Source organism: Quercus lobata, chromosome 4 (genome assembly GCF_001633185.2).
Source record: "Quercus lobata isolate SW786 chromosome 4, ValleyOak3.0 Primary Assembly, whole genome shotgun sequence".
Taxonomy (NCBI): Eukaryota; Viridiplantae; Streptophyta; class Magnoliopsida; order Fagales; family Fagaceae; genus Quercus; species Quercus lobata.
The window spans coordinates 60,099,652-60,116,600 of record NC_044907.1 but is presented as its reverse complement, the minus strand read 5'-3'; the positions used below and the strand labels follow the sequence as shown (position 1 = coordinate 60,116,600).

Here is a 16,949-nt window from a genome sequence, read left to right as displayed (position 1 = left end):
TACTATCGTTTCCTCTCAAAAAAAAAAAGAAAAAGAAAAAAGAAGTTACTAGAGGGACTAGCAATGCTCAATTTTTAAACTTAAGGTTCTGATAGCGCTTATTTGAAACTCTAGGAACCAAAAATGCTCACTAGGTAAACTTTAGGGACTAAGAGCATTCGCATTAGGCTAGTCAAACTAGCCCTATATTAAAATCTTAGCAAAAAACTCACACATTAGTCTCAACAAATTACCAAAAATATTTAACATTGAGCATTGACTCGCCACAACCAGCGAGTCATACTTCCTTACTACTACTAATAAAAATGTTTTTTTTTTTTTGTTCCCTTTTCTTTCTTTCTCTGCATGACACTGTTTCTCTCTCTCTCTCTCTCTCTCTCTCTCTCATCATTTGACCCTTCATCTCTCTCTTTCTCTCCTATCTCATCGGTGGTGGCGGTGCTAGTTTTGTCGCAATTTGGTGGTGGCGGTAGATGTTACGATCTGGCAGTGCTAGTAGATGTGGCAGATTTGGGTTTGTAGGGATATTTTCATGGTGAATGCGATGGTTGTTGGGTTTTTGTTGATTTTCAGTTTGGTTTGTGAGGTGGGTGTGGTGGCTTTGATGGTGGGTGTGGCGGTTGCTAGGTTTTTATTTATTTTAAGTTTGACTTTTGTGGTAGATGTGGTTTGGTTCGACGGTGCTGGGGTTTGTGGTTTCATTGGGTTTATGATTTTTTGATGGTTTTGTGATTTCACTAGTTTGTGATTTTGTTTATAGTGAATGTTTGTGATTAGCAATGAATGGTGTGCATGTGGTGGGAAGGGTAATTGGTGATGAACGGTGGTGCAAGTGGGTTGGGTGGTGGTGTTGTTAAAAGTGTGTAATGTGTTGCTGTCAAAGTGGTGAGGAAGAGAAAAAGAATTATTTATTTATTTTCACACAGAACAAATAATACTTGAATAGAGTAGAGAAATAAATATTGAGGCTGTTATACGTGTCTATTTGCTAAAATAATAAAAGTGGAGTTTTTGGGATTAGTTTAGTTAAACTGCTAGAGAGGCTGATGTGAATGCTCTAATAGTGTATTTTGGCCTTAATTTAAAGATGTTTTTTGAAAATAGTCAATCAAACAAGTTTATTAATGGCTCTCATACGATTTTGCTTTTAAGTGCTAGAAACGCATTTGAAAAACACCAACCAAACATATCTAGGGAAAATACTATTTTGATCCTTACATTTTGTGATTACAATCAATTTAGTTCATACATTTTGGTATTATTCAGTTTGGTCTCTATTATTTTCAACTTGCAATCAATTTGATCTCTACCGTAAATTTACTAATAGAAATTTAACGTAAGTTAAAAATAACATGGACTAAATTAACTATTACTAAAATGTAGAGACTAAAATAATATTTTTGCCAATATAGGCTAATACATTTGCCTAGAGAGCTTTTTTTTTTTTTTTTTTTTGAAACAAAACCAATAAATAATTAGATATTCATTAAAAAATCAAACGTATACAATATTGCAGCTTATTAAATATGGATATTAGATGAGTAATGCTATACACTATTTTTATCACTTTCATCCTAAATCAACAACTATTATCAACCTTCTGAAGAAAAAAAATATATCAAGTTAATATATATATATATATATATAAAACTTTTATTTTCATGACTTTTATTATAAACCAATAACAACAAAATCTTAATAAATATAAAATAAATCACAACAAAAGCCCTAACATGACCTATTGGGAATTTGCGATTGAAGCCACATCACTTTAATAGTGGACCGACCAACTACCACTAAAACTTTCTTTTTTTTTGGAGTTTTAACTTATGATATCTGCTCCTAATAATACCTCTTTATCACCAATACACCAATCAATTTTTGGTATAGGAGGGGTTTGAATCTCATATCTCTTATCGAACCATAAAAAAACTTTTGACAAAGTTGTAGAATTAGGGCATGTTTGGTAGACTGTAATAGGCACTGTAATGTAATAGTTATTCCTATGGTTTAGTTATTCTTTAGTTTGATTATATTTTTATTACAATGAATAATCATTCCATATGAATAGCTATTCTTCAAAATGAGGAATAATTATTCCTCTTTAAAAGGTTGTATTAGCTATTCCTTAGTAAGTGCAATAATTTCAAAACTTAATATATTTCCAAGTAAACAAACTTTCCATATACATTTAACAATTATAAAAATAAAAAATTATAAAAAATAACACATTTCTCTCCTAAATTTAAAAATAACAATTTTTAAGGAAATATAATTGTATAAGTAAGAAATTTCCTAAAATAAATGTTAAATTTCATTCTAATGTTATAACTCACAACCAAACTAATGAATAGGTTTAGTTATTACATTATAACACATTTTATTCCTATAAATAAATATTAAAATTCTTATCATAATTCTCATTTAGTGTACCAAATGTACCAAAAAGCCTCCAGTGAAAATATCGTGTGAAAATATCGTGTGGAGGAGTCTGGCCAAATAAAGCACCTTCTGACGTGTACCCAACTTTTGACAACCATTTCTGTTTCTCTGGATTTCAAAAATTTGCGTCTTCGTCTACACGCTCACGCGCCAACCATCCATTCGATTTCTTTCTCCAATTCTTCAGGAATCAAACCTGTGCTCTGTTTTGAAAAGATTTTCGTATTTAAGAAACGAAATGGCATTGCAAGTTAGCAGTGCTACATGCTTTTTTCGTGTTTTCAGTCATGGGAATAGGAGAGTTCACACGACAACAGTAAGAAGAGGCGTCGCCTCTGAGGACTTCGCTGCTTTGAAATCGTCAGAGGAAGAGAAGCTGAAGTTGGGGGCCTCTGAATTGAAGGTCACAAGGCTTGGGATTGGAGCTTGGTCTTGGGGTGACACCAGCTATTGGAACAACTTTGAATGGGATGGTAAGTCCCTTCAAAATTCACTCAGAAAATCTTTCATTTAAGAAATTATTATGTCATTTTATTTGCCATGTTAGAAAAGAAAAGATGAGACATAGCTGTGATACCAGTATAAAGTGTTTGAGAAAATATGAAAGAAGAAAATAAAGAAGACAGAGAGAATGCACAAAAACCAGAATTAATGTGGTTTGACCTTGGAGACCTACATCCACAATGGAAAACCTTTGATGTCTTACATCTTTACTATTAAGCTATGTATATTACAATAAATCCATTCATGGGTATTATTTATAGCAGGCTAAATACGACTTACAATAAACAACCGACAATGTTTGAACTACAAGTAGGATTATGATTACTTTATTTGCACTCCAAGTAGGATTAGATATAATGAACATAAATTCGGGTTATTTAACATACTTGTGCCTTGACTAGGATTGACCCTCGATTTCTTTAACAAGAAACTTTACGATTTAGAGTTCCCAGATTGCCACATTTGTCCTTTTTTTTTCTACTTATCCTAGGTGACCTTTGATGTAGTTGTTTGATGCAATGTATGCTTTTGCAATGAAAGTGAATGTTTAAAACGTGTTTTTTTTTTTTTTTTTTTCACTAACTTTAAATTAAACGAAAAGATTAGCTCAAAAGTTTAAATTATTCAAAATTTGCAGGAAAGACCAAGTGGTCTTTGCCTATTCCAAAACTGTCCGGGCTCGTAACATTAGATGTCTTTGCCAGTTAGCTTCATAGGAAGTTTGTACAAACTTCTGGCTAAGGTATTGGATAACTGACTCAATAGGATTTTGGGGAAAATTATTTTGGAATTGCTGAACACTTTCGTTTACGGAAGAAAGATTTTGGATTCCATCCTTTCAGTTGTTGCATAATCATGAGTCATACCCCTAGAGTTACTTTTAATTTGGATATTAAGAAGGCCTATGATCACATAAATTAAGGTTGTTTAATTTCCTTGCTTAGGAAATCCGTTTTTATTTTTTATTTTTTTAATATATATATTTTTGGGAGAGAACGGAAGAAATGGATTTTCTCTTGCATATATCTGTTATATTTTCAGTGTTGGTTAATGGCTGCCTATATGGTTTTTTTTCAATATCTCCAGAGGATTTAGGCAACTTGATCCACTATCACCTTAATTATTCATTATAACCATGAAAATTCATGACAATATACTTATAACGGAAGTGGAATGGGGGCTGTTTCTGGGTTTCAGGTTGTGAGGGGTTCTGGAGGAGATTCAAATCTATTACATTTGCCTCTAGCAGATTATAGCATCGTTCTTAGTGACAATGATTTTGACTGCTGTAAATATGGGTTGGTTCTTTTATGCTTTGAAGCAGTATCAAGTTTGAGGGTTAACTAGGTAAAAAGTTAATTGGTCCAAGTGGGGAATGTTGATGGAGTTGGCTGCAATTTTTTGCTTTTAGGGTTGTTCCATACCTTAAATTATTTCCGAATGGAAATTATTTTTATCAAGAGTTTTTTTTTTTTTTTTGCTTACCCACATATTTGTTTCTTTCAATTTCACTAAACTTTTGTCGCATGGCTAACAGTTTGGTAAATTGAAGCAAAAAATTATACTGGGAGGATTGGTGAGAGTTTAAATTTCACTTGCTGGATTGGAATGTGTTTATTCCACTCTCAGATATGGATGAATTACAGTAGGCAAATTAAGCACTTCAACTAAGATTTGTTGCATAAATGGTTGGGGCATTTTGTTAAAGAAAGATATCATTTTTTGACGCACTTAATTATGGTTGCCAAGAGCCTTGTAGCTCAAATGGTTGGCATCTCCTGGCGTTTCCAATAAAGACATTCAGGGTTCAAATCTTCTCTCCCCCATTGTATCTATTGAATTATCAAAAAATTATGGTAATACAGGGAGTCCAAGGGATAGAGTAGACCGACAGATTTCATCAGAATACCTTATAGGTTTAGCCTTTGGATAAGTACAAAGGAGGCTGGAATTGGTTTTCTGGATTGCAAATTTCAGGTGGGGATGGTATGGAAATTTGCTTTTGGAAATATGTGTGGTGCAGGATGTTGCCTTCAAAGACTATTATCCTGATATATTTTTAATTGTTTAAGATAAGTGATGCTTCTGTTTATTCTTATTTAGACTTATCTGAAGATGGTTCATTTAAGGGTTCTTAAGTTTATTTGTGTTGTGCTTTTAAGGATTGAAAATTAGAACCAGTAGTCTCTCTTTTGGAAGCTCAAGCATATTTGTAAATTTGACCTTGATTTTTTATTATGTTCTGTGAGGATCTAAGGAGGTGGTGTTTCATGGGAAGGGCATAAAAAAGTTTCAAGAAAAGAGAGAAAAGAAAGCAAGAGAAAAGCTGAACTGAGTAATCTGCATACTAACTGAGGCCAATGAGCCAATTTATACAAGAGTTCAATGTACTTGGTTAAGCTAACAATCTGTTCTAACAGCCCAACAACCATTTAACAACTAACTAATCTTCTAACTAAATCTGATCTTCTAACTAAATCTGTCAAGCCTAATAAACAAATGTGAATAACTCAATTAACTCGTGATGGAATACAACAGAGTACACCTCAGCCTGTGATCAATATTGAAGCAATGCACAGTCAAAGCAACAGCAATGCTTGACTAGTGCATCTTGACAGATATTCTTAACATATATGGCATAGCAAAGTTCCTATGTATGAAGCTTTTTTTGGATTCCATACTTCCTTGGTTAGGATTTTAGCTTTGGATAATCTCATTAAAAGGTTTATGATCATTGTAATTTGGGGTTGTATGAGTAAGCCTAGTGGCAAATATGTTGAGCATGTATTGCTCCATTATTCGGTTGCTATAGAGTTATGTTATATTGTCTTCTGTTTATTTGGGGTTAATCATGTGATGTTTATGCAGACAATTGATGTACAGTTTTGTTGCAAGGTTTTGTTTTGACAAAAAGGTAATGGACATGTATGAATTACTACTCCTCTATAGGTAATATTCACTATTTGGAGGGAGAGGAACATTAGGACCTTTAAATTAGTTGAACTTTCCACGCGTTAGCCTAAATATGTATGTTTGACATTATAGTATGGTTGGATGTTCGCTTTTGTCTAGATCCAGGTTTTTTTGTTTTAAATTTTATGGACCAGAAGAATTTAGCTTGTGTTTTTCAGTTGAGCCTTTTTATATATTCCTTAATATTTAAGGTGTCTCCTTCCTCTAATAAATTTCATTATTGCTTAATAAATAAATAAAATCTCTAGCAACTGAAAAATGAAGTAGAAAATGATCCATTGATCCCCATTGCTCCTGCAGATGCATAACCAATTCATAATAATCTTCTAATGCTTAATGAGGTTCTACACACTGAGATTCTTGCCCAAGGAAACTGTCAAACCAATAAAGTACTTTAGAAGTTGCAGGAATGCAATAGATACTCTTCCAATTGAGCGTAGCTCATTTTGTTCTGCTCAACTTGTGATAAAGGGATTTAGCCTTGAATGGTTAACCTGTTATTTACACACCAATTAATTCTCATGGATTTTTAAAATTTTAATCTAATACAAAGTGTACTAAGAAATCACTCAGCCTTTTTTAACACAATTTTTTCTTGGGACAAAAAAAATACTGCCATTAATTCCCAGTATTTATTCAGAGAGAGTAGCCACAAAAGAAATAACCTTCTACACCAGCCTAAGTGATTAGCCACAAGACCTCCTAATTATTGCCTGTAGAGAACAATTTGGGAAAAATAATCTTAGACCTACAACAGCTTGCATCCTGGAATTCATGCCTTAAGCTTCTATCCAAATAATCATGAGTAATTAAAACTGAATCCACAATCTCCCCCTTAAATAAGACCAATTGAGTCTCTACAAATTGTTTCTCATGCTTTTTTTTTTTTTTTCAACTAAGTTTTTAATTAGCTTTTCCTGCTAAAATTTATCTTTTTATACACGTACTCTTCTTCTTCCCTTTATTTCTTTTTGAATGGGTTTTGAACCCAAGACCTCACGCTCCATCCATTCTTGTGAGAGGATAAAGTGTAATTTGAGCTAGAGCTCATGTCTTTCTCATACAGGTTATTTCCTCTGGTTTGTGTTCCTACATAGAATATCATATATTTAATAAAATAGTTTCCAGAATCTTGAATTTGGGTAATTAGTAAAACTGTTGCAGGTGTTTCTCTGTGAGGTTATTTTTCACATAAAGAATTCTCATTTTTATTTTTATTTTTTATATTAATGAATTCACCAGAATTCAAGATTATTCTTTGTTATTCTTCGTGAGTGGAACAAAAGTTATATTTCCTTAGTTTGGATTTGATTTTCCATTTGTAGTTGATTTGATGATCTGCTATTCTTTGTTATTTAGTTGGGCGAAGATGTTAAATTTCTAGTTTGAAGAAATCTTTCCTTTTTCTTTGTGATGACTGCAGATAGAAAATTGAAGGCTGCTAAGGCTGCATTTGATACTAGTGTTGACTGTGATATAACCTTCTTTGATACTGCTGAAGTTTATGGCTCTCGGGTGAGAAAGGGGTCCTATTATCCTTCCATTTTTCTCCATGAAATGCAGTGAAATTGTTAGCTTTCTGAACAACATTATCATTTTGTGTTCTTGTAGCTCTCATTGGGTGCCATAAATTCAGAAACTCTATTAGGAAGGTATGTTCTGATTATGATTCTGCTTTAGATTTTTACATTCAGATCAAGTACTTATATAAATTAAACTGCTAAGGTTTTTACACTATGTTATAGATTTATTAAGGAAAGGAAAGAAAAGGATCCAAAAGTGGAGGTTGCTGTTGCAACCAAGTTTGCAGCTTTGCCATGGAGACTGGGCCGTCAAAGTGTCCTCAATGCCCTTAAGGATTCCCTCTGTCGTCTTGGAGTTTCTTCAGTGGAACTCTATCAACTCCATTGGTCTGTGTTTCATGAGCCCTTTTTGTGATTTTGCTTCACGTGTTCTTTAGAAAATATTCATTTATTGTCAGCTTAAGACAACATTAGCTAACCAAGTGTTCCTTGATAATTTCAGGCCTGGAGTATGGGGGAATGAAGGTAGTTTATGACTTCATGTGTACACCATCTAATTGAACAATTGGCTTCATGTAGCTGTTAGAATCAGATGTTTATAAAAACCCTAATTCTGAAGAGGCTTGGGTCATTGAAAATATATTTTCAGGGTATATTGATGGTCTTGGAGATGCTGTTGAGCAGGGCCTAGTGAAGGCTGTTGGTGTTTCAAACTACAATGGTATACTTCTACCATTCACAGTTATGAAGATTAATCCATGCATAAATTAACTTCCACTGAACCATCATTTTAGTTCCTTTTATTTTATTTTCCAATTTTCTGAAAGAATGATGGCAAATATTGTTCCTTATTTCAGAGAGGCGACTTCGTGATGCATATGAAAAGCTTAAAAAAAGAGGAATCCCACTGGCTTCAAACCAAGTCAATTACAGCCTTATATACAGGGCTCCGGAGGAGAATGGTGTAAAGGTTGCCTGTGATGAACTTGGGATATCTTTGATTGCATATTCACCAATAGCTCAAGGTGAGGAACCTACACTTTTATGGTATTGCTCCATTATGTTTATTTATTTGCTAGTTATAGTTCCTAGCCACTGAAATCGTCTTTTATGAGCTCCAATTAGCAGTAAGATGTGCCAGAAGAAACAATGTACTCTCATTTCAATGCATCTTAGGTGTCCCAGCATGTATTCAAATGGTGACAATCAATGATATAAACACCTGAGCATTTCAATTGGAAATTTAAAAAGCAAAACTCTCATTTCAATGCATCTTAGGCGTCCCATCATGTATTCAATGGTGACGATCAATGATATAAACACCTGAGCAACTCAATTGGAAATTTAAAAAGCAAAAGTTTTATCTGAGGTTGAAATGGCTTTCCCTAGAATTCAACATCAGGCATTTCTTTTCTTCAACATTTTGATTTTCTTATCTCTGTGGTTTCTATTGTTGCTGTTTTTTTAAGTACATTTGTTGATCTATTACTTTTCCTCTATATATGTGAGTGCATGCTTGCACATGCCCCTGCATATGTATCTTCTGATAACATATTCAGTTTTGCATTTGTTACAGTTGAGTATAGTTGCTTTTAACTGTAGATAAAATAGGAATATTTACCTTGCCCAGCAAATGTTGATACATAAGTCAGTGGGACAATAGGTGATGGGTGTTTTTCTTTTTTCTTTTTATTGGCATACAGTTTGCTTTTTAAAGTCAAACCCTTATTGTGCCATTATAATCCAATTCACAAGTTATACATCTTTTAATCACCCATCAAAATTTGTGGTCTCTGATAAATTTGTTTGAAAAAGAAAAAAAGGACGATAGATGCCAACATGTTGAAAGCAGAACGGGGAAAACAATATGGTTACCATATAGAGAAGTCTACAATGATACGTTATACTTCTAATCTTATAAGCTCTTCAGTTTATTTGCACACATCTTGTTACTTTAAGTTGGGTGCTCCTAGACTACATGTTGTAGTTTGATCGTTTAGCCTGGTCCAGGTTTGATATAGTGTAGGCTGAATGTGGTATATAATTAGACTATATAATGTCAGAAGTGCAATGATATATAATCTTTTAACATTTGCAGGTGTTCTTACGGGAAAGTATTCGCCAGAAAATCCACCAGCCGGTCCTAGAAGCCGGATTTACACTCCTGAGTTTCTAACAAGGGTAAGACTTGTGAAACATTATGAAAATCCATTACCTTTAAGTTCCAAATGAATTGTTGATATACTTTTGTGCTGTGCAGCTTCAACCTCTGCTGAACAGAATCAGAGAAATAGGAGAGGGCTACAGTAAAACTCCCACACAGGTTTGTTTCTGTCCTTTGAATAGCACATATCTTATAATCATGAGTCATCACCATAGAAGGTCTAAGTTTTGTTGTTTCAAGCCTGTTGAAGAATAAGCAACAGCAATTTAGCCAAGAAACTAATGCGTCAGTCATCACCATAGAAGCTTGTTGTCTCAAGCCTGTTGTGGAATTAGCAAGACCAATTTAGCCAACAAATCTTTATTTTAGCAACTTAAGCTGTGCTAGGGTACATACACAAGTATCAGACACAGATAATGAGTTCCATTTTCCCATTCATTTCGTTTACATATGTACACCTTACATCTCAAACAACTTTAGTCTGGTTTCCCTTTATCTAGTCCATCTTCAGTGGCTTGAGTCAAGCAGATTATTACTGTAAACTCTCATCAAACAGTAAAACTACATAACAATAGTTTTATCATTGACAAAATTCCTGAAAATACTACGAGGCTTCTTGGGTTTCCAAATGATTTACATGACTGATTTGTGATGCTGAGGTTTACTAAGAATAGGGTTTCTCTCTATAGGTAGCCCTCAACTGGCTTATAGCACAGGAGAATGTTGTGCCAATACCTGGAGCCAAAACAGCAGAGCAAGCTGAGGAATTTGCAGGTGCACTAGGCTGGAGGCTTGCTGATGAAGAAATATATGAGCTGCGCTCTCTGGCCTCAGAGATCAGACCTGTAACCGGTTTCCCTGTTGAGAACTTGTAATTTTTATACAGGCATGCAACTAAACTTACTAAAATTAGTTAGAAATGTATAATGGACTACACTTTTGTATATGAATGATCACCAAGCAAACACTTGCTGTGATGTGTTTAGGCTTATAAAATAGAGTAACGTTACAGTCACAAATTATTTTACAACATTTTTACAAATTGTTGATGTGTCCAACTTTTTATTGGTTTTCATCTAAACTCATCATTAATATCACTTTTTCATTTACCAATAACCACTAGATTTTTTTTCTTTTCAAAATAACATTTTTTTTTCAAACAATTTTGTTAGTTAACATAGTTTCCAAACTATTTAAGAAACTAACATCTCGAGTTTGATAAGCTCGATTTTGCTAGCAAATCTTGTCTTAAAAACTCGATTTCCAGGGAGAAATCAAGTTTGTAAATCTCGAGTTGCTATAGCAAAATTAAGTCTAACAAACTCGAGATGTTAGCTAATGAAATTTTTTAAAAAATGGTGTTATTTTGGAAAAAAAAAATTCATAACCGCTCACCACATCAGTCGTTTGTTAAATTTTTTGTAAAAAAGTTTGAATCTCCAACATTACTCTATAAAATATTATATAGCCTTTTAGGATTAGGGAGAACTAGATTTAGATTGAAATTTTGTTTAAAGCATAGACTGGCGTTTTTGATAAAATTTCAGTGGCTACTTTTTTGTTATTAAAAAATTTGATAATTCTCTTTTTAATCTAATCTAATGTATGTCGGGGGCGAAAAAAGTTTCCTTCTTGACAAATAAGATTTATGTTGAGTTGGAGAGTCTAAACCGAAACTCGATGATGGGCTTGATAAATGGCCCAAAGGCTATCGGTGAAAATCCAAAAAGTCCACTATATTTTATGTCTTAGGCTTAGATTGGAATTGACAAGAGTGACCCATGAACAATTCCTACAGTGAACACGTCATAATGGTTGAAAAACGTACTATAAAAAATAACCCAGCAGTAAAGCATTTCTGCAGAAAATAGCCCAATAGTGAAATGTTTTTGCAGAAAACAGCCCAGCAGTAAAGTAAAGCAAAACAAGATAGGTCTCCAGCCATTAGTTATTTTACAGACTAAGGGAAATATTTATGCTTTCAGACTCATCATCCGTTAGCTCTGGAGAGGAGTCTTTTAATACAACAATATGAGGGAAAAACTCTATAATAACAGTTACAACATAACCATTGATAGTAAATGAATAAGTAAATATCATGAATTCCATAATAACAAATAATGGAGAAGACTTAGTGTGAGATGAAGGGAGAGAGAGAGATCCCAGCTAGCACAGCAAGATCATTATGGTGTCATGGCATGCTCATGAATGTGATATATGTAGTGAGTAGAGAGAATCATTTGTGAGAAGTATGAGTAATGAGTGAGAGTGTATAGTAGTACTGCTGGAATGTTTTGCTGGGGCAAATAATTGTTTAAGAGTAGAGCTATGAGAAAGTATTTGTGAGTTAGGAGCTGGGGGACTTAGTTTCTATGCTTAAAACTAAGTACTCAGAGGCTTTTTCAAAGCTTAGAGAAAACTTAAGCAGAGAGGTTCAGGCAGAATCTTTTTTGGTGTATGTCTTAGTGTGTTGTTGGTTGTTGAAGCATTAATGGAGAGCTCCATTTATATTAGGGTTTTCAAGGGGTGATTAGCAAATAATCTTTGTTGAATCTTCCTCAATCTCCAGAAAATCCTTAGAGAATCGTTCTTAAGATTTTTAGCTAAGAGTAGTAAGCTTAACTTTAGAAGGTTTCTGCTGTTTTGGGTAATAACAGTTGGGTTTCTGGCATTAGCATTGAATGCTAATTAGCCTTGGCAGATGGGATTAGAGCATGCTTAAGACTAATGATTTTGGATATGCTACAATTAGAATCAGAGTTCCCTAGGACATATTGGACCACCCTAAGCCAGGTGTCAACCTTGGAGCCCTTGCTGAAAACTCTGCTGTGATCCCCTTTAGTGCCATCCAAACTACATTTCCCTAAGTTTCCCCATTTGGGGTTCATGTGCTTGGTTCATGAACCAGAAAATACATATTTTTAGTATGAAAATGAACTGATTTTGTGTCGTTTTAGGAGCTTTAATGGTCTGGTCATAGCAGCTTTGGTTTCTTGACTGAATGAGTTGAAGGAGAAAAAAGTAACAGCTGACTGAAGCTTTCCCAGCTTTCCTAGCTTTCCCAGCTTTTTGTCACATCACCTTCAGCTTTATGTTACTTGAGAAATGATGGGATTTCAGCTTGTGGAGAAAGGATTCATCCCCTAGTGGACACGTGTTTGTTTTCTGATCTAATTTAGACAAGTTGGGACCTGATGGGAAGGGGCTCCAGCTGTTCAATTATTGCTAAAATTTGGTTGACCAGTTCACGTGTTCTTCAATTGCTGAGATTTGTGTATGGGCTGGCCTGACCCAGCTAGGCTTTGTTGATAAGCTTGCTTGGGCTTGGTTAACCCTACAAGATGAGTAGTTTTGCCATGAGTGATATTCATGGGCTTTATAGTTAGTTGATTATGGAAATAATAGACATAGTTCCCATAAAATTTTGTAAATGAGATATTCTTTTGAGAGATGAGTAATTTGTATTTCCCATGAGTTGGGGATTTAACAAATGTTAAAATAGTATTTGAATTTAGTAGATATGTGCCAAAGTAGCATTTGGGCTTCATGAAATAGTTGCCAAAAGATTATTTGGGCTTTGCAAGATAAGTGCCAAATTAACATTTGGGCTTTGAGTATAAAGTAATTGTTTTTTGCCAAAATGTTATTTTGGGCTTTGTAAGATAATTGCTAGAATGGTTTTGGGCTTTGTAAAATGGATGCCAAATTAGAATTTGGACTTTGTAAAATAGTGCCAAATTAGTATTTGGGCTTTGTAAAAAATAGATGCCAAATAAGTATTTGGGCTTTGCGAAAATGATTTTGAGATTTTGTAAAGTATTGTTGTGTAGCAACGGGCTTTAAGATGCCGTGTAGCAACGGACTTTGTAAATAGTGCCGCATCGTAGCGAGTTTTGTAAATAGTGCCGCATCGTAGCGGGCATTGAATTAGCCACATCATAGTGGAACTTTTGAATTAGCCACATCGTAGTGGGACTTTGGAATTAGCCACATCGAAGTCGAATTTTTGGAATTAGCCACATCGTAGTGGGACTTTTGGAATTTGGGCTTTCTTTGAGTTTTGCCCACAAGCCAAATGATGTTGGGCTTTGTGTGGGGATAGTGTAATTTTGCGGCCCAATTTTGGTAGTGATATGATGAGCATATTTTGTGGATAATTTTCGTGTAGCAACGGACTTTGTAAATAGTGTCGCATCGTAGCGGGCATTGAATTAGTCACATCGTAGTGGGACTTTGGAATTAGCTACATTGTAGTGAGACTTTTGGAAGTGGGACTTTTGGAATTAGCCACATCGTAGTGGGACTTTGGAATTAGCCACATTGTAGTGGGACTTTTGGAATTTGGGCTTTCTTTGAGTTTTGCCCACAAGCCAAATGATGTTGGGCTTTGTGTGGGGATAGTGAAATTTTGCGGCCCAATTTCGGTAGTAATATGATGAGCATATTTTGTGGAGAATTTAACTTGGATGAAATGTGGGATATAATAGGTAATATTTGTGAGAGGGCTTATGACAATTTATGGGCTTGGGTATGGAGTATTTGTGAAGGCCCAATAACATGGAGAATATTTGAGTAATATATATGAGAAATATTTATGTGGGTTTTAAATAATGTGTGAGCTCATGTGGGTATTTTGTGAGTGGGCTAATAAAATCAAGGCTCGAAAATTTGTACCTCAACAATGTACTTATTGAGGAAAGACAAGCCTCCTACTTGTGATTGTTCTATATTATACAAACACTCCGCAATTAATGCACCTAGCCTTTAACCTGTGCAATGCACGAGATTTTTTTTTTTTTTTTTTTTTAAATTTTAATTTTAATTTTTTTTATTTTGTTATTTTTTATCTTTAAATGTATTCCTGACAAAGCAAGTTATATTGTATAGCCTTTTTTTTTTTTGATTACTTTTCATCTTTAAATGTTTTCCTAGCAGTGAAACTTAACTAGAAAGAAGGAAGAGATTGTAATAATGAAAAAAAAAAAAAAAAAAAAAAAAGAAACAAAATTGCACGGTAAAAAATGTGAATAATGTTTACCTTTGACCTTACAAATAATAATAAATTTGATTAACCAAATGTATTATTCAATGTCTACAAAGGAAAAAAGAAAAAAGAGGACTCATTTCCCATCTTTTTAAAATTCCAAATACTTATTAAACTTGCATGGTTTCGGTAGAGAAATCCAATTGTTAAAAGGTTTGGCACATTTATATTATCAAATTTTTAACCCGTAATATATAGATGACAAAAATAATACATACAGAATTTCGTAAACATGAAAGAGTGTGTTATCCTTCAGATCAATGCATATAGGTTGAAACAAAGACTCATCAAATTTTCAACCTTAACCAACATTTCTTGTGATTTGTAACAACTATATAACTACCGCCTGTCATTTTGTCAATATTTCTTAATAAGTTGATTCGGCTGAAACTACAAAGCCCTAATATTAGTTAGAATGCCACGAATGCATCCCTTCAAATATGTAATGGTTTATAAGATATTAACAAAATAACTATGATTTAATTAAGTCATGATGTTTCAAGTTACAATCAGTTTGTAAAAACATTAAAAAAAATAAAGTAAGTTTAGAACAAACAATCATCAATAGAAATCTACCAAGAAACCCACTAAACATGTTAATTTTTTTGTTAGTAACTAAAATTAATATAGGTTTTGCTAAAGATAAAACTCCTTGTAATCTGATGATGTACTCGAAACAATAGCTGCACAACACGAAAAGAGAAGACCTCACAGAGAGCACCGGTGTGGTGCCGGCCAAGTACCCTCCGAAGGTCAAGTTAGAATTTCTTATGACTTTAGAGTGCTAGAGCGGGTAAATTATGCGTACCTTGGTTAATGAGGGTATTTGGGCTTTTATAGTAGTAGAGGGTTAATATCTTTTCCTTGATTTGGAAGTCTTTTCCTTATAGGAGTCCTCATATGTGTATTTTGTGAAATCCTTTCCTTATAGGAGACTAACACTTGCCGTGGGACACAAGATGTTTCCTTATACGTGTATACATGGAGACTAAGCTAGGATTATATCAGAACCGTCAATCTTAGGTATCCCCTTCAGCTTAGTGCCATCAGCTTTCTGTCTTCACCAAATAACCTCGTCAGCTTAAAGCCGTAGACTCTCTACTGTCATTTGCCAGCGGGCACAAGACAAGTTGGCGGGTTTGATTGGAACATCACCTTGTGTCTGTCCAATAAATGAGTATGTTTACAATTTTACCCTTATCATAATCCTTAAAATGTCATTTGCTGGAAGAGGAATATCACGACACAAAATACTTCCAAGACTTAGAAATGTGATTCAACTCAAGATGATTCTACAAAATAATATTTCTTTGACTTTCCTTTATTTCTCCTTTTTCTCATCTTTTGATTTTGGCGATTTTTCACTTTACTAATAATCAAAAACACGGAATTCATGGCCTTGGAATAAAATCATATAACCAATTTCTCCACAAAAATAAAAGTGGCAATGTCATCTTCATCTATCACATACATTAGGTAACTTTAATAAGATGCTTTATTATTTTTATAATGAAAATCATATATAGTGCTGATCAAAGTATTAATAAAAAAAGAAAAGAAAAAAAAAAGAGACAATTTAGTAGAAAACAAACTCGAAAGAGAGAATTTGAAGCATTTGATATCACGGTCAGAGTAAGTTCATTTTTCCCACGTACACCACCTGTATGAGAAAATGAAAAATAGAACCTTAAATAGGAGCTATCATGAAAACAATTATCATATTTAAAAAATTGACACTGTAATTTTAACCGAAAAGATGAGTTTCTTCCAATGTCTTCTTTTCGTCTTAAGTTTATCATCTATTTTCAGCTCTTTTCCTCTCAAAAAACTCTTTTCCTTTCATGTATCCTGAAATTTCATGTAATCAGATAACAAAAGATAGAGATAAGCTGCTGAATTACTTGCTCTTTCTAAGGATAACTCCATCATTGCCCAATCTTTTCACTAATCTTTGACCTATATTACAGTCAGATTAAGTCTCTCTCTCCTCTAATTTCATAGTGATTATAAAATTAAGAAAACAATTATAATATATGAATTACAGGACTCATTCCATAAAAACAAAAACAAAATATAATATAAACCGATACAAACCCGAATGAGAAAGAAGCCAAAGATTTGAAATATTGAGCATGGCCAATGTATATAGATAGTGAACGCTTTAGGTAGTCAGGTCATGTAAGTAATATAGGGAGAATTATACACATCGTTTATTTAACTTAGATTATGAGCAACAGAAAATGAAATTTTAGGATAAAAGCAACATTAGAATTTTATCAAACCATTTGTTATATATAAT

General features: G+C 33.8%; 1 protein-coding gene across 1 annotated transcript; it reads left to right on the top strand.

The window, feature by feature from the left end:
• The first annotated feature begins 2,500 nt into the window (after positions 1-2,500).
• On the top strand, positions 2,501-10,648 carry LOC115987702 (uncharacterized oxidoreductase At1g06690, chloroplastic). Its single transcript, XM_031111297.1, has 10 exons — positions 2,501-2,915; positions 7,343-7,434; positions 7,531-7,571; positions 7,665-7,829; positions 7,945-7,967; positions 8,092-8,163; positions 8,300-8,467; positions 9,541-9,623; positions 9,703-9,765; positions 10,296-10,648. Exons 1-10 carry the CDS (start codon positions 2,681-2,683, stop codon positions 10,479-10,481), a joined length of 1,128 nt encoding a protein of 375 aa, XP_030967157.1. The 5' UTR covers positions 2,501-2,680; the 3' UTR covers positions 10,482-10,648.
• The last annotated feature ends 6,301 nt before the right edge of the window (positions 10,649-16,949 follow it).

Bases quoted from the DNA above. Each gene is read 5' to 3' on its own strand.
- LOC115987702 (XM_031111297.1), top strand. From the start codon at position 2,681: ATGGCATTGCAAGTTAGCAGTGCTACATGCTTTTTTCGTGTTTTCAGT. The intron at 8,164-8,299 runs GTATACTTCTAC...TCCTTATTTCAG, and splicing joins TGGTGTTTCAAACTACAATG to AGAGGCGACTTCGTGATGCA. The intron at 8,468-9,540 runs GTGAGGAACCTA...TAACATTTGCAG, and splicing joins ATATTCACCAATAGCTCAAG to GTGTTCTTACGGGAAAGTAT.